We start from the raw sequence: 19,073 nt of genomic DNA on the forward strand, positions 1-19,073 counted from the left end.
TGACCTCAAAATAGGCCTCAAAAATTACTACCGAGGTGATAAGGAGGAGCTTAAAAGTCGTTTATGTTAACTTTAACAATATGATGAGGAGATCGAATATTCTAATATAATAATAAATATGTTTAATTAAAAATTGTTTTAGAATTGTGAGATCAGTTACGAAAGGCATTACAGCAACTGAAAGATCCTTTGGAGGACCGTACCTCTCTTAGGAAGCATATTGGTATATAGGTAAACTAGAATAGGCCTATTTTAAGGTCAAGAATATGTGGTTAATTTTTGGGCACTCAATTTAGGCAGTCCCTATATTGTGAGGAAAATGTTTTTTTTTTTTAAGAATTCGAAATATTCTTATAATTGTGAAAGATTAACTGTGATGATATAGGTTAGACAATGAAGATGATTTAAAAAATAGAAAAATGTAAATTTTCATATGGGATTAAAAATATTGAAACTAATTTGGTAAGGCTTTATCTAAAGAGCTTTTATATATTAGTAAAAGCTCAAACTCCAGAAGAATAAGAACGTGATACAGGAAAATTTTTAAATTTAGATTTAGATATAGATTTATATTGGAGAAAATATTTCTTAATGATTGTGATTGTTTATGCAGTTGATAACTGATGACAAATGAAGAAATGAAGGTGATTTATAAAATCAAAATGAAAATAAATAAATGCAATAAGTTTGCACAATATATTTTGTGAACTGTCATCATTGTAAATATTAATTCAGGCAACGTCAAAAGTTTAAACTCTTACTTACCTACCTACATATATCATTGACACAAAAAATATTGATCTAACTTTAAAAAACTAATGAATAATTTCAAAAATAAGTATGTTAACTTCCATTTTCCATGTAGTAAATATACTTACCAATTCAAAAATTAAAAAACTAAAAAAAATAATAGCCAATTTAACGATTCAGGTTTGTTTTCAATTAAGAAAACCTTCGTAAAACAATTTATTTATAGCATAGACCGACATCACTCATTATTAGATCTTGACATCAATTGGTAATGTTCTTGTGCACTTTGTAACGCGATTATTATATTGGAAATATTACCAAAGATTCGGTCGTGAAAAATAGTGAAAGTGTTCATTTTTATTCACATCTCTTGCGGATTATTTCATAACAAATTCATTTAAACAACTTTCGCTTATTACGTCTTATTATTAGTGAACAGGATTTTGACCAACAAACATTTTTTTTTTGACGTGTGAAGTACAAAGTAATAAATAAACGCAGTTTTGGTCGCATTATTCACATATAAGTCAATAATTTTGCGCGTTAGACTTACCTAAAAATTTTTGAACTTTGGCGTCACTCTACACATCTTAGTAGTGATTAAACTTATATGTAATAAAATAAATTTGCACTTTGTACAAGTAAATATTACCATAACCAAAAGAACACTAACACAATTAGTAACAATATTCACACATTTGAACATTTATTTGGACGTCAAACACTTTAAACCTGTTTGATTACATCAGACTTTCTTAGTTGAAAACCAAAACCTGAGAGCAGTGCAAACTTATGCACACACATTAAAAAAAACAAAGTTTTGTGCAAAACACAAGTAGTGCAAGACAAACACTGTTATAGGAAAATGGACAAACATAAAAATATTTGGACAACAACAAAGATATAGTTCACATTTAAATAGCTGTTGAAATAATGAGTTTTTTTGGTAAAATGATTTGATAATTATGAAATATTCCATTAAATGTTCAGAATGACGTCACTTTTTATAAATTAGTAGTACGCTAATGCATGTTATATAGCAATGGTTTAGCACAAACTGAAAAAACCAACACCTCAAGTTAGCAAGCAATGTATTAGTAAAAAATTTATGTTTTCTGTTTATGTTCTAATAACATGGTTCTGAGTTATAAATAAGTTTAGGTATATGATCACTGAGCAACACCTATTTGGAAACCTTCAGTTAACAAATAGATATGCATTTGCACAAAGAGTGATAATAAATCAATACTGGTTTATGTATGAATCAAAGAAATCACGTATTTATTGATCACTCTCATTGTCAGTGCATCTTTTTGTTTAAAAAATTCTCTTATAATGATCAGTACTTACTTGACATGTCGAGCCACACTCTAACCTCACTCTGATCTAAAGTTTCTTCATCGGTATCTTTTCCTAGGGCCATTCGAGCAACCAAAGCGTCGGTGAAGTTCTCCGTGAAGTACAAGGCACCCCACGCTTCCCCTCTCCTAACCGCTTCCTTGGCATACTCGGGCGTCTCGTAGTACTGCTTCACCATCGTACTCGTGTTCAGCGAGTGCAGATATCGACAGCTCAAATTGCCAAACTTACAGCCCGGTTCGAAGTCGCATTCCTGGTAGGTGAGGTTCGTGAACGGCTTTTCGTGGTTGACGATGGCGAGTTTGAGTCCTTTGGGGTCGCCGCCGATGGCCAAACAGAAGAGGATTACTTGCATAACGGGCAGTGCGAAAATGAACAACATAACGCCCACGTTACGCCACATTTTCAAAAAGTTCTTTTGCATCAGGGCCCGGATTTTGCCCGTCGTTGTCCAGTTTGTGCAATTGCCGCAGTCCTCGCACGCCTCCGTTATACTCCTTGATGTACCAGCTTTACCCATCTGAAATTACCATCGATGCGATTAACGGGCACTAGTAATTAACGTGGTGGTTACTTACATCTAAGTGGCCGTTGCTGTCGTGAACTAAAATTTCTTTGCTTTGGTGAAAATTCAGGCCGACCACTCCACTTTCTTCCGTCACCGATATCGAATCTTTTTTGCCCCAATTTAACGATGCTAAGCTAATGTTGTTTGTAATATTCATGTCGGTCTGTGGCACCACTCCACCTTGAGTTTGTTTCCTGGACAGTTTCAAAAAGACTTCTTCCAAGGACTGGCAACCGTACATCGAGAGGAGGACATGGGGAGATTCTTCAGCTAGAAGCTTCCCGCTTCTCATCAATCCAATCTGAAGAATTAAATTAATCAATTAGTCATTAATAATAAAAAATCTATTTATTGGATGCATTGTAAATTATGTTACATAAATGTCGTTTGAAATTGCTTTTTTATGGCCTGAACAAGTGTTTGTGTCATTGTTCATATGCCATGTGTTTTATTAACAATAACTTTTCAAATAATGAATTTTTAACTTAAATATATAACCTTTGAAGTTTAAATAAATGATAAATTTCAGTTTATAAAATGCAGAACTGGTTTCACATAAAAAAGCAAATTGTTAAAAGAAGTGACTTAACTTAATTATTTTCTGGAATTTAAAAATTCATTGTATTCAGCTCGTTTAATTATATTTTTAATTACTATACGTCATGATTTTCATCTAAAGTTACTTTATAAAAAGCTGCTATCTTGTTATTATAATGACTTAGTTATTTGGAATTTTTTTTATTGTATTCCAGCTTCTTCGGTTGGACATAACAAGTTTCTTCGTCCATCCAAAACATGGATTTTGTTGATAAACAAGGCGTTCAAGGAAATAAGTAGACCAATTACGCTTTAAATAAATTAGCTCCTTAAGACATTTTCCCATAACTGCTTTCATGCAGATATCGTGCTTATTAATTGGCACTAATTAGCTGTTTAAAACAATCAAGACCGCAATTACTTACTGTGTGTGCTTGTCTGGCCTCCTCAATGTAATGCGTCGTTATGATGACGGTTTTGTTGCCGTCCTTCGTAATTTGGACAAGGTGATTCCATATACTTTGTCTGAGCAAAGGATCCACACCTACGGTCGGTTCATCTAAAATAAGTAGTTCGGGGTCGTGCATAAGCGCTACGGCAAAGGACACCCTTCTTTGTTGACCACCACTGCAACAAACAAACGATTTATTGGCTTCCTGGTTTAGATTTATATGTGTTTGTTGCCTTCTAATGAAGCACTAGTCCATCAAATGTAATTTATGTAAATGTTTACCTTAAATTTTTGACTAATCTATTTTGACTGGGCAAATCGAGGAAGTTGAGTAAGAACTGAAGCCTTTCGTTGATCTCGCTGGAGCCCATTCCGAAGATCCAGCCGAAGTACATCATGGTCTCCTTGATGGAGAACTCGCCGTAGAGGGCGATTTCCTGGGGCATGTACCCGACACGTTTGCCCGGCACTCCGCTGCCTTTTGTTCCCGGTTTTCCGCCCAACACCCATATCTCTCCGGTGTTCAGCCGTCGCCTTCCCACTATGCATGATAGTAAGGTTGTCTTTCCACAGCCTGATGCTCCTAGTAGACCGTATCTGGGGAAAAATGAATGAATTACATTTTAATATTGTTTTCATGGATTGTTTCTAGGAAAGACATAAATTATGGTACAGAAATAACTTATTTATTTGTTTTTTAATATAGGAACGTTCATTATCTCTAATTACAATCGTGCACGAAAAAAATAGATGTAGCTACACAACATTTCTCTTATGATCTTGTAGTCATCATATCATTATCCATTTAGTTAAACATTAGTGTTTGTCTACTTTGAAAAGTACAATTTATAGGTAAATTATATTAATTTGAATTGCTAACTTTACTTTAACCTTCATCGTGCAATGTATCATGTTAATTCAAAGTTCGAAGTACCAGAGCTAAATAAATTTAAAGTGTCAACCATTATCGTTTATATTTAAGACATTTAATTCCTATTAATGAAACGAAAAACAATAAAGGAGTGAATTGTTAATTAAGTAAGTAAGTAAGTAAGCAGGAATGGGCGTTCCTCAGGTCATTATCTTTCCATGAGTAGAAGGAGCTACATTTATGCGTATGAAATTAGCATTGATTGATTGATTGGAAAGATTTCAATAACTTGAAACAGAGGCTAATAATTAGTGGAGGTCTTATCCTGTGTAAAACGTTGTCAAAGGAATTGGCTTAATTATATAAATTTGCCATTAAAGTCACTTTCTAGTGCTCTTAAACGTACATACATGTAGACGCATGTTCAACACTTAAATCCAAAATATTATGAAGAAACACTTTTGTGTGTCGGAAATAACGAAACAACTTTGAAACGAACATATTTACGCAAGCATTCAAGGCTTGAAATGTCTTGTGCAACGCATTTTGTGAATCATTGCTGGTAAATGTATAGCATGATTATTAAACATAAAAGAAATGACTTGTACAATTCCTAGTTTTGTGGTTTTCCATCGGTTATTGTCGGTGTTAATTATCACATAAATGTCAAGCTAAATTGAATAATTACGATTGTAAAATTTAAATGGTTTTTTGTTTTGATGAAGTTGCTTCCAAAACACGTCGTTCAAAATATATTTTAATTTGATCTTTTGTTGATCTAAAGGACTGGAATTTATTTCACTGCTAATACTAGTACTTTTAAGTAGTAATGCCTTTTATATTTTTCAGTGAATGAAGGAAAAGATAACTGGTTGCAGACAAGGGCAACGTCCAAAGTCTTGATAGTGGGCAATTCCAGAAATTTGAATACTTAATTAATGAATACTTGATTAATGAATATGTTTTGTAGGCAAAATTATTTACTTGAATGTTTCAAACTGGCCTTGCTCTCGCACCTGGCCACGTATAACCTAGAAACTGTCTCTGCTGGAAGTGACTGCACGTGTTATTGGTTTTCATTTGATACTTCAATCTGAACCAATTGTTTAATTGAGATAATGGCGAGAAGAGCATCAAAGAATGGCCAATTGTTCAATTTGTTTTGTGCTTTTGATAATAGAACAATAGACCCATTTTCGCCTGATTGGATTTGATACTTACATTGTTCCTTTGGCTACTGTCATATTTAAATTACTAAGTACATGGTTGGGTTTCTTCTTCGAGCCGTAGTGTTTGAAGGCATGTCGTACGCACACTGCTTGTTGTCTTTTTTGATAAACTGATGACTGTTGATGAGGGAGTGGAGGTCTTTCAACGTTTACACCAACTAAGTCTGGTCCAGGGACCACTGGTTCTACCCTTTCACCCATCGCTGAACCCTCACTGAAACAAAACAAGCACACCATTAATGTGGGTAGATTCCCAAGACGTGGAGGGTCAAGGAATATTTAAAATGAATCACAACTGTAGCAACAACCAGTTTGGAAAAACCGCCATCGACTTTCAATTACAACCGTGATGTTATTTCAATGTTAACGTCATTTCAAAATCCTGCCCAACTGAAGGCACGGATTACCAAAGCGACCCTTCCGAGGATTAACATGCGGAAACTTTTACTAAAAATTCGGAACATGACTTATTAGCCGAAATCTTGCAATTTTGCATAAATTTAAATACATTTTTAAGCAACAGTCCACACGACTGAGGCGAGTTTTGCAATTGTTTACATTTGTGGACTTTGCAGAAAATTTAAATTCAAAGTGTAAGCAATAAGTTCTCGGGCTGCAATCGTCCAATGCAATCGACGTTCAATGCGGACCGATCGTTGATATCTAAATATTCAGTTGGATAACAGCAATATGTTTTGTTACTTAATGGCGTTACAACTAAGTAGGTCGATTTGGCCTAGATCGTAGACAATTAAGAATGTGCACTGTTTACTAATAATTTTATTGCTGTTTCCATATAATGCTAAAGGTGAAATTAAAAGTTAAAGCTAATTGAATTCCATGTAAGTGACATTGACTCCGATGATGAAGGTGGCGGATTCACATCATGAATATCTATTACCTGATATAGCACTTGCTTTATATCTTAATTTGCAATACGGTCTCAATTATTCAGCTTCGTTTCTTAAAACAATAAAAGATGCAAGGTTAATGTTTCAATTTCTCTTTTGTAATTTTCTCTCTCGACAATAAGTAATAGAAAATAATGTACGCCTCGTTTAGTTCAAACCCATTCAGTTGATGATAATAATAATAAATAACCTATTTTATGGGTATTGGCAAAATAAATATATATTTGCATGATTTTAAAATTAAACTAAAATTTACTTAAGACGTAGATATTTATTCAATTTTATATATATTAAATTCAAATGCACTTAAAAAAGCAAGGACAATAAGACAAGGTATTGAAAATTTTATTTTAGACTTATTTATTTTTATCATACTTATTTTTGTGATATTTATTTTTGTCATATATATTTTGGTCATATTATATATTGACTTAAACTTTATTTAAAAACAAGTTTATTATTAAAATTTTAATTGTCTGATACATTTTTGTGGGTGTTTAATATTTAAAATATTAATTGTTTCAAGCTAATTTAGTAATGAAAGGGTTTTTATTCATATTAAGAGCATTTTAATTTTTAAAAGATATAAATTGGACGTATTTTGTCCTCTTTTAGTACAAATTAAAGCTGTTTTTTATTAAATAATGTCTTACTTATATGTTTCTTAATTAAACAGGCAAATTTTTGAAATTTTTTTATTATTGATATTAGTAATATTATATATTTTAAATTCTAAGGTATTTAATATTATAATATGTTATATAATAAATCATAGTTTCAAAATTTCTCCTTATTTGTTTTTTCTTTTAAGAAAAAAATATTAAAAAAATGTAAATAATAGTGTTTTTTACAAAAGGAAAACCTTCTTATCTTATTAAAACTATTTTATTTTTTTTATGTACAAACAAAATTTTAGATAGATAATTTATTACTGATGAATAAGATAATTAATTTTTAAGAAATTTGATATTATTGTGTGTCAAATTTATACTGGAATATAAAAGATATAAATTGATAATATTTTGTTAGTTTTTTATATATAGTTTTTTAATTTCTTAGTTTCTTATATGTTTCTTAATTAAACACTCAGTTATTTGTTACTTATATCAAGTTTTCCATATTTTTAATATTTAAAATATGTTTGCTACATAAGAAATCATAACTGTAACATGTAAGAAAATTTTAAAAATATTCAAAATAAAGTAGTTTTTTATCATTTGTACATATTTAGGAAAGTAAGACCTTTTGATCTTATTAAGACTATATTATTTTTTATGTACAAATGTATATTATAAATTAAGATGATAATTAATTAATAATTAACTAAATAAATATAGTATATTGCTCAAATTTATTAAAAAAATAATCATAATAATTCAGCAAGATAAAATTTTATTTAGTCATTTTTAACTTAAAAATTAAAAGTATTTTATTTAACAATAAAATCAAATCAAAATCAACTTATACTACGTATTAGAAAGGAATGATTGCAATTAATTTAAATATGCTAAAAAATAAATTAATTCATAATAGTTATGTATGAAGGTCTCCGATCACAGAAAGGAAAATGCCAATGGGAAAAATTTATTTAATTAGTTCACTTTTAAGTTGCTGTTATGTGTTTTTATTTCGTCCATTCCTGTGATGGAAAAAATTACTTTTAATAAACCAATATTTTTTACATAAAATAAATTATTCAACGATTTAAATCTCAATTTGTATGAATCATAGATTTACATTGGGGGAATTGAATATAATATCATTTTAAGTGTATTGTTGCGGCAATTGAATTATTTCAATGGAATAGTTTATCTGAAATGGATCGGGTGAATTATGAATTATAAAATAAATTGACGGTGAAGCAAAAATCCGGTGTACAAAAGTCATTATTTTACAATCAACTTTTGTTGATGATACGAAATATTAATTTTGGAAGTGATGTCGGGAATTATTATAGAGCTTAATAATTACAATAAATAGCTAATGTGTAATTAATATACAGCGTTTTCTTTGGACAGTTGTTAACATGAATAGTTAAACACTGTTCAAATTTGGATAACTTCTGTTTTAAGAATCCGTTTTCTATATTAAGAACAAATAAATGCTTTATAAGTTGAACATTCTTGGAATATTAATTTTTTTAATAGCATACTTTTGTTATTAGAGATTGTAAATTGTACTTCAAGGGAACGTAATGACATTTAGATATATTTTCTCACATAAACTTTCACTACAAGCCAAAACAAATCCAAAACCAAAAGTGAAAATAATAATATTCGAGTCACCAATTCACTTTGACATTTTTAAACAACTAATGAAACAAATTAACTGTAATTAAAATATGTTTACAATATAATTAAACAAAATAAAACGTTGTACCTAATTGTTTGTTGTGCAAAGTAAAAATGGAAAATAGCAAACTAAATTTATTACAAACCTTGTCGCCATTTATTCCGAAAAATTACAAATAACCAAAAGCACAGCACAACAGTTTATCAATTAAGCGGCGCACATCACCGACAGCAAACTTTTTTCCTGACGTGCTGCCCAACACCGGGACACAAACGCATCGCTGCAAATCGAACGATTCGGCGAGGTCTACTAATCGTTACTAAACGACAGAATATACACTACGCATTTGTTAATTCTATTAGTTTATTCTTGAGGCATACGGAATGTAACCTTGAATCGTAGACTCCATTTAGCAATAATGTGTTGTGAGAAAGTTAAATGTTGCACTCGTCCAATGGCGTTGACGAAGAAATTCGGGATCTTCGTGGGTTAGGTAATGGATGAAATTTTTATGTACAATGGTCTTGTCTTATTTAGGAATCTATGGCTTTCAGGATTTTTCTTTTTTTTTTCATAAAATAGCTATGGAACCTCTTATTATTTTAAATAATATAATATTTAAAAAAATAAACTGCTGCTTTTTGTAATATGGATTCTAAGATAAAGGTTATCATTTATCCAATTTTTATATTGAATTAGGAAATTAAATTTGGTAAGATATAAGCAGGAATATTTTATCCTAATTTTATTCATAAAAAAATCTAAATAAATACATATTAAACATATTATTATTTTATTATTACTATTATTAATATTTTAAATAATAAAATATTGAAAAAAAAAAAAATAAATTACTGTTATCCAAATTTGATCCTGTAAAATGGTTTGTCTCCTAAGATATAGCTTATTCTTTTTTTCAACTTTTATATTGGTCTATGACATTAATTTAGACAAGAATAAGCAGAAAAATTTTTACCTAATCTTATTTATAATAAAAAAAAAAATAAATAAATGAGGATTAAACTTCCTATTATTTTAAATAATATGATATTTAAATGAATAAACTGTTGCTAAAGCCCAAATTTGTTCCTGTAAAATGTTTTTAATAAGATAAAGTTTATGAAAATTTTTACTTAATCTTATTCATAATATAAAATCTAAATAAATATAAATTAAACCTCTTATTATTTAATAAAATATATACATTACATTTATACAAATAACTTACTAATAATTCCAAATATATTTTTGTAAAATGTTTTGAATCTTAAGATAAAGCTTATCCTTTTTTCCAAAGTTTAAAAAACTTCTATTGCTGCTGACTAGAAAAGTCCAATGAGCCAAGTAGTTTGAAATTAATAATAACAAGGTAAAAAAGGTCAAAACATTGTTAACACTGCTATCTATAAATAAACCTATTTAAAATAGTTGTTTTTTGAGGCAAATTAAAGTTGTAGTTTGAACTATAGGCTTCTAAAGTATTAAATCATCAAATATTCATAATAATTGACAGTAATGTATTTTAAGTATATTTAAATAGTTATTAAGACATAATATATTATAAAACATTCAAATAGTCAATCAAATGAATGACTTAATATTATAAAATCTTCATTTTAAATATTGCAAACCCTAATAAAAAATTGAAGATCTTAGCAAAATAAAATAAAAGAAGGTCAATGGTTTAATTTGATACACAATTTACCACCGTATTATAATTTGTTATTCTATTAAAATAAGATAACACATTAATATAAAACCACAATTATTATTCAATATAACTGTTAAATTAATAAATCTTATTGTACTTACTATTTGCCAAACCTCATTAAATAAAAACGATACTACTGTAGCTTAAACCACTGAATTAGTACTAATTCAGTGATGCATTCCATTATTTAAGAAAAATATTGTTTAATATATTTTATGGTGTTATCTAAAGATAATTATGATATTAAATATTAAAACACAGTCAAAATAATTAGTTATCATTAAAAATATTATTGTATTTAAATTTAACATTATGTCAATTAATTTTAATTAACTAAGTTATTTTTTATTGTTTACCAAACCAAAATAGCTTTTAATTTATTTATTTTCAAAATGAAATCAACCATTCTAAGCTATCTTATTTGAATTTTTATCTACTTTTCTTAAATATTTAAGACATAACTACTTGTAATTAATTGTAATTAATATTTTTCTTTGCAAGATGTTTAATATTATCATGTTTTACCAATTGACCAATGAAGTTAATGATTTATAATTATTCTGATTTTTTAACCAGTTTATGTTTCTAGGAAAAATTACAGCTAATACGTAATTAGAGTTGTCATAACCATAATTATTCTAATAATGATTAATGCAAATTATTGATAAATTTAATTTGTTTGTTCATTGTAATTTTGTAATTAGATTTATTCAAGGATTACAAAAATATAAATATTGAATTTACACTTCTATAATAAATTAACTAACATGCAAGAATACAATGATTTACATTTGTTAGAGTATTATTTCTTTTATTTAACCTTTTCTCAAACGAATTAAGTTGATACAATCTGGTAAAAATAGAAAAATTAAACAAATAGTAAAACCTAATAATGTTACTTGTGCGCATGCGTCCGAATTCAAAGTCTATTAAATTAAATTGTTTTATGTAACTTACGGTTTTTATATTTAAAAATTTGATAGCTAAAAGAGTTTGTTAGTAAATAATTGATTTAAACAACAATTTCCAAAGCTAACCTAAAATGTTCATGTGAGTTAAAGAAAGGTGAAAGTAGAGGGGGCAGGTGTGGTGTTGCCGGTTAAGTAGGTGGTGCAGTTTAAACGCGTCGCGTCGCGTCGCGTTCCATTGTTTTTAAGGTAAATCTAATTATTAATCATGTTTTATGCTTGTTTGTACACACCAGTAGTTAGAGAAGGAAATTACCATCAAACTGATACAACATACATTACCAATCATCTCATCAGAATGGCGGTAAACGTATTAGATATTTGTTGTTCAGGAAACGCTTTAATAAGGTGCATTTGACATTTTTTTGCATGTGCATTCGGAATTTTTAAATTAACCGACGATTTTTCGTGTCAATACATTTATTTACAAGATTAGAATATGCATTTATCCCCGTGTGAGAGACAAAGATAAATAAATACGTGTTAATGTGGGTTAGAGAGAGATAAAGAGTCGTAGTAAGCGGTGCAATTTTTTGCGGCATTCAATTGTTCTTCCTAGAATTGCAGTTGTGGAGAGGAGAAGGGACAAAAATCGGATATTTATTGTTTCGGTAAGAATTTTTTTCGTTCTCGTGTTTATTAATGCGGCAAAAGTATAGAAACCGTTTTTTAAATATTTCGCATTTGTTGTTTTTTTGTATTTCGGGTGCAATGATCACGAAATTATATTTATTTTTATTTTATTTAGGTCATTCACCTACATAGTGTCGAATTTGTGATTTTCGGTTTATCAGTTTATTTAGTGTGCCCTCTAGAATTAACGGCAAGAATTATCGAGATTAATATTTAATTAATATTTCGCTAGAAAGGTGAGTAAATTATGTATTCATCATCTTATATTCGTATTCTCTTATCATTAATGTATATTATATGTTAATTCAGGTGACTATAACACAAAATCATATTGATTTTTTTCCTGTCTACCGTTTTTGACAGATTTTGTTACTTTAAATATCTGGTTTGTATTAGGATAATTTGGGAACTACCTTCGTTTTGAGACACATGGATGTTAGGAAACTAGGCCTAAACATATAAAAATAATAATTTAAAACATATTTTGTTATTGTTAATCAATTAACTAATATTATAAAATGTACTTCTTCATTCTGATTGGTGGATGCATAGTTGCCAAGTGTACATCGGTCGAGGCGTTGTTGCCAAACGCATTCAGATTTCGTACCGTCTGCGGTTGCAAGTTTTGTGAATCTCGCCGATCATGCGAACGCATCCAAACTTTTAGAGAGTGTAGGAGGGGGGGAGTAAATATCAGATATTTTGATATTTAGGAAACATAAACTTTTTTACATATTTTTAGGGTAAATCGAGTGTGCTGAACACGAAAATCGTATTCATTTTTTTTTCATCTGAGTCGTTTACTTAGATAATGGTAAATTAGTGTTTTTAGGTTAATTTCGTTTAATGGGCCCCCTTAATGAATGGGAAGTCTGATTGAGCTCTTTAATATTTCGTTAAAAAGGTGAATTTATTGTGCATCCAACGGTACCCAATTCGTTTCGATTCAAACAAAAATACCTGAGTTATTGAAGATGAAATTTTATTTTTATCAATTTTCTGCCAGTTTTGCCATTTAATTAATTTTTTCAACAACAAATAATTCTAGTATCTCAATATTTGCATTTTTAATTGATAGTTTATTCAATCAAAAGCATTTTAAAGGTTTGTAACCAAAATAACTGTAGAAACTTCTAATTTTAAACAATTTTTGGCCATTTTGAGTAATTCTTCTCAACTACAAATAATTACAATATTCCCAATTTCACATTTTTAAACGATAATTTGTTCAGTTATAAGTATTTTAAGCTCTAAAAGAAGAATAACTGTCACAACTTTAAAAATTTTAAATTTCGAGCAATTTGTGATCATTTTTTCAGTAAACTTCGTATTTAAATATTTTTTATTAAGAAATAATTACAATATTTCAAATATATAATACTTTTTATCTATATTTTATTATATTATAAACATTTTAAGGACTGAAACAAAAATAATTGAGTCAAAACTATTGAAAGGTTAAATTTCAAGCAATTTTTTCAATAACAAATAATTCCAAATCCAAAATTGGATATTTTTAATCGATAATTTGTTTATTTAAAAGCATTTTAAGCACAGAGAAGAAAAATAACTGATTATCAACTCTAGAAATTACAAATTTCAAGTAATTTTTGACAATTTTCAGTTATATTCACCTATTGAGTAATTTTTTTCAATAACAAATAATTCTAATATTTCAAATTTAAAATTGTTTATTGATAGTTTACTTAATTACAAGCATTTCAGCCCTGGTACAGAAATAACTTAGTTACAAATGTTGGAATTTCAAAAATTTTTTAACAATCTTCATTTAGTTTCGTTACTTTCAATATCCCAAATTTTACATTTCAAATCGATAATCTAATCTAATTAAGAGTATTTTAAGTACAGGGAAGGAAAGTAACTGAGTTACAACTGTAAAACAATTTAAATTTCAAGTAATTTCTGACAATTTTCATTCATTTTTGGAATTTAAGTAATTCTTTCATTAACAAATAATTCTAATATCTCAAATTACACATTTTTAATCCATAGTTTTATAATTATAAATTATTTTTGACCGTTTTCAGTTACTTTTGCCATTTGAGTATTTTTCATCATTAAATGATTATAATATTTACATCTTTACAACATTTCAGTAACATGTTTTAATAGTTGTATTTGCAAACTATTGTTATTAATAAGAAAAAATAGAACATCTGTGGAATGATAAAATAGTTTATTAATGTTTTTTCTTTTTCAATTATATACTTTTTTCTTAAATTAATAATAATATCCTGTTATTTGTGTATTCAATGATTTATGTCCTTTTTTATTTTGTGTACACATAACTTTTGTAGTGTTTTGCTGCAAATATTTACTCAACGAAAATAAAGCCTTATATTTGCTATAGTTCACAGTTTGCGAAATACTAATAACATTTAATTACTTATCGGAAAATTCAAACTAAAACAAATAATTACCTTAGTTAGTACGTCCGAAAAATTCCTAGTATTTAACTTTGTTATGATCGATTTATTTATTCCGTAGTCACACAACATTCCGATAAAAACAAAACTGTGGTAGACGCATTAGATTAAATGTTGCGTGTATCAGTTTCGGCTGGAAGCTTAATCCGAAGACGTTAGTTCGTTAACCCTTCGAATGCCGGACCACAGTTAATACGTCTACATATTTCGATGCCATAAAATATATACATTACGTCCAGTTTCAAGTAAAACCAGCACGAATCCGAAATACCACGGATCATTACCAAGAGGCCATTGTATGGTCTCAAGGTCGATGTCTATCTCCTAGACCCATAGACCTACATAGTCATAATTTGATTTAAAGTTTAATAACATCGGATGCTGGGTCATCGTATTGCTGGTTCCCTTACAACCAGTTAGGTTAAATTGTTGTAGTGGGTTAGGGAGACTTGAACTAAGCAGGGAACTTTCACAGAAATCACTCAGGCAAAGTGTAGGAGGATAAAACACACAGTTAATCAAAATCAAGATAACAAAGAATGTGGCTAATTAATTAGTAAAAATCAAAAACTAACATAAGTACAATATTATATATAAATTTTGAAGTAACTACGTCATTCTTTATGAAACGACTAATGTAATCACTTTTTAAATATTCAGTGTGAATCATAATCTGGATAATCATTTGGAAATTGTCCTGTCACTTTCCACAATTACATTATAATTGTGAATAATTTCAATAATTGAGCATGTATTTTCTTCCCAACTATTTGGTCATTAAACTCAGCATAAAATAATTAGGAATACAATGACTCTGGGTGCTATCATGTATTAATTATAACAGATTGCATCTTCATTAAACCACGTTTCCTAGTTATAAAATATGTATGAGAAACTTGTTTTCGTCCATTGTTATAAATAAAAAATAAATTATTGTTAAGTTTATGTTAAAAATGCAGATGCACTTTGGATGATGGAGTGATCACATTAGTCAATTTACAGTTAAATCAATGGTCAAGGATTTCTAATTTGGAAAAAGTTTTGCGTTATAAATTTTATTTCCTCCATTATCATAAATAAAACTTTTATTTTCATTTTTACCACTTTAAATCGTGAACATCCTTCTGACATAATTTAATTTTCATGAATCAATCATTGTTCAAAGTCAAATTGGATGAATAACTTTGATTTTTTACTAATAAATGTTAATTTATGAAAATGCTCTGATCTCTATGATCTTGACACATACTTTTCAATGTTAGCAGGATCCATTTCGACATATATTTTTAAAGGAAGAACGAATATTAGTTGTTTTCTTCTTCGAAATGATCGAAATCGCATTCTTTCATAAACATTTCCACAGAGGTAATTAGTATTTAATTGTTTTGTTAATTACTTTTGAGATGAGTTTTGAATAATTAGTCGAATGGGTAACTTAAAAAGTGATTAAAAACATTAAGTTAGAAAGAACATTATATTTTAGTTCACTCTATCGAAAGGGAAATAAATTATTTATTAAAATAAATAATGAGTTTTTCTCTGAGTAGCAATTAGAATTAAAATATGTTTTTTTACAATTAGTTCTGAGTGGGAAACTGCATTGTATTAACAAATCATTAGAATTAAATAATTTATTTAAATAAATATTTATAAAACCTAAATTAACGAAAAAATTGAGCGAAATCAGATTAGAAAATATATTCTGTTTTTAAAAAAATATTAAGTTAGATTACATTACTTAAGAATATGAATTATATTTAAGATAACTTAATTTAATTACTATATTCGACTTTTTAGTATAAATTTAATTTATATTAAAAATATTGAAGTACAATTTATTTAAATAAATATTTATAAATTCCAAACTTAAATTTTATAACGAAATATTAAGAAAATATTTTTAGTTGTGTTTTAAAGAAATATTAATTTATATTACATTATATAAAAAAATGATGAATTTTATTGAATTTGAACAAAATGTATATATTTAATTTGGGTAAATCAAATTTTTATAAAAAATAAAAATTTGTAAATTATTAATATTAAAATTATTTAATATTCCTTAATATATAAATTTACTTTATTTATTATCCTATTTTATTTAGGGTAACTTAATCAATATTTAGTTACTGTATTCAACTTCTTAGTAAAATAAATTATATAAAATTAATTTAGAAATTTTATAACAATAAAAAATATTTTAATTAATAATGAAATATTATTAAAATTATTTAATATTTGTCTTAATATGTAAATTCAATTAAAATTTTTGTTTATTTAATATTTAATTCTATTTTATTTAAGGTAACTTAATAAATATTTATTTGCTATATTCTCAACTTCTTGGTGTAAATAATCATTAATATTCTTACTATACATATATTAAATATTCTACGAAATAACAAAAATAATAATTACATTTTTTGGTGTATTAGAAACTATTGAAATTACATTTATAAATAAATACTCAGAAGTTAATAATACTTTAATTGTATAATTGTTTTTGTTTTTAGTGTTGTAAAAAACCTCAAAAGTGATTAAAAATATTAAAATATAATATAAAAAATATTTTCCAATAATCACATCTAAAATTTAAATATTGTAAAACTCAAAAATATGTAATATATACATTACAAAATTCACCATGAACAATTGCACTGATTTGACATTTAAGTATTAAATGTCGTTTACTTGTGAAGTAATGTAAACAAGGTTTAATAATTATTGCATATGTAGTTAACTTAATTTTCATCTCATTAACACAATCCAATCAGTCGAATCAATAACAAACAATTTCCATTATTCCCTGTTCAAATAGTGGTTGTTTGTTGGAAAATTAACTTATAAATTTGGATGACGTCAAGTGCCTCGGCTGAAAAGACACCTTTTGGCATTCTTGCCCATCCGGTCTAGAAATTGAAAACAAAAAATGGTCCATTGACGTCACACTGCAGTGTAATCGTTAATTAATTGAAGGTTTGTTTTTTTCTAAGTGTCTGCGTTAAATTTAGGACAACCAAAGGTTGACTCCTCGATAAACTTACGTCAATAATTTGATCATTTAATAGTAAATTATCATCATCATACTTATTTTATTATGTTTGTCCTTTGTCATCAATACCATCGACATGTGCGTTACATTTTTTATAACCACAATTAAAACAACATCAGCATAAATTTCATTACGTTCGTTCTCGTTCGAATTTTTACACTAAACTTTGAATTTGAAGTAAAAACGACGATTCACGGAGAACCGCTGCATTTTTCTTGTGTTAGTTGTCAATTAGAGCCGGCTTAGACTTTGATCAGTTGAAAAGTAATTCGAATGCATAATTTTCTACGACCTTGCTTTTTCTTATTGTAAAATTGTGCTGTTTCTATGTAAAATAATAAACGTTAAAACAATAAACAGGCTACTTTAAAAAGGCACGTATTGTTAACACATGCGTGGGCCGTAAATAAATTTTGTGCATACAATTAAATTAATCTAAATTTTTGATGAATTTTTATCAATCATTTATAAAAAAATATTTGTTCGAGAATGGTTCGTTGCATATTTTATAGTTGTTAATAGACGTAATTTAATTATCACGTTTATTACTTATGATCTTATTAGTTTTTTATCATTATGTTCCTATTTATTAGTCGGTGTGTGTAACCACATTAACTGTCATTATTGCAACAATGGGAAAATTAATTCATAAATCGGAGTAGAAAATAATAAACCAATTTATTATAATTATGTTTTTGTTTAATTAAATTTTATGTTTCCACAGGAAGGACAACAAATTCCTTAAATTATAAAATATTTGTCATTTAGATTGAAGAAACATTAACTTTAGATTATACATAACTTAAATATGACAGATACATTACATAGAATATTGTACAACTTTGAGCTTTTAGATGAAACTTCAATAATTATTGTTGTGTTGAATAAGTGATAATAAAAATAAGAATTATGATGAATTTTCAAATTAATAAAAGAATAAAATTAAATTAATTAATCAATTTTTTATGAAAAATTAATTGTAATTTGATTATTATTTTTGTCTAGAATGGTCTAAAATTGAATTATGTGTTTTCCAAATCAACTATTTAGATGAATTTCCAATAATTTGTTATAAGTAGCAGTAAAACTAGAACGAAATATGTGAGATGTTAAATTTAAATTTAAGTGAAGAAATGCTTTAAATAAGAAAATATTTGTAATTTAACAAATATACAGATGAATTTGAAAAAAAAAACTAATTAATTTTTGAAAATTAATTTTCATAGTAATAAGGGAGGGAAATTAAATTGGTTATTCAATTTTTTATGAAAAATTCATTAAAATTTTGATTATT

The 19,073-nt window shown here is 27.6% G+C and overlaps 1 protein-coding gene and 1 long non-coding RNA gene across 5 annotated transcripts in view; one reads left to right on the forward strand and one right to left on the reverse strand.

The window, feature by feature from the left end:
• LOC109600955 (ABC transporter G family member 20) overlaps window positions 1-19,073 on the reverse strand; it is a 44,986-nt gene that overhangs the window by 2,318 nt on the left and 23,595 nt on the right. For 2 of the 4 annotated variants that reach the window (XM_049967737.1, XM_049967740.1), the window contains exons 2-6: window positions 5,758-5,979; window positions 3,948-4,262; window positions 3,640-3,841; window positions 2,688-2,978; window positions 2,101-2,629 (exon numbers count right to left, since the gene is read on the reverse strand). In XM_049967737.1, the coding sequence (XP_049823694.1) occupies window positions 2,101-2,629; window positions 2,688-2,978; window positions 3,640-3,841; window positions 3,948-4,262; window positions 5,758-5,979 (1,559 nt within the window). Of the gene's footprint in view, window positions 1-2,100; window positions 2,630-2,687; window positions 2,979-3,639; window positions 3,842-3,947; window positions 4,263-5,757; window positions 5,980-9,113; window positions 9,274-10,780; window positions 10,829-19,073 lie in introns of those variants that run through there. The other 2 variants (XM_049967738.1, XM_049967739.1) reach the window with 2 other exon arrangements.
• Window positions 11,803-19,073, forward strand: part of LOC126265651 (uncharacterized) — a 92,772-nt gene continuing 85,501 nt past the window's right edge. Inside the window, exon 1 of the long non-coding RNA XR_007548147.1 lies at window positions 11,803-11,836. This is a non-coding gene — a long non-coding RNA (uncharacterized LOC126265651). The remainder of the gene's footprint in view (window positions 11,837-19,073) is intronic.

This window comes from Aethina tumida, chromosome 5 (assembly GCF_024364675.1).
Source record: "Aethina tumida isolate Nest 87 chromosome 5, icAetTumi1.1, whole genome shotgun sequence".
Classification (NCBI taxonomy): Eukaryota; Metazoa; Arthropoda; class Insecta; order Coleoptera; family Nitidulidae; genus Aethina; species Aethina tumida.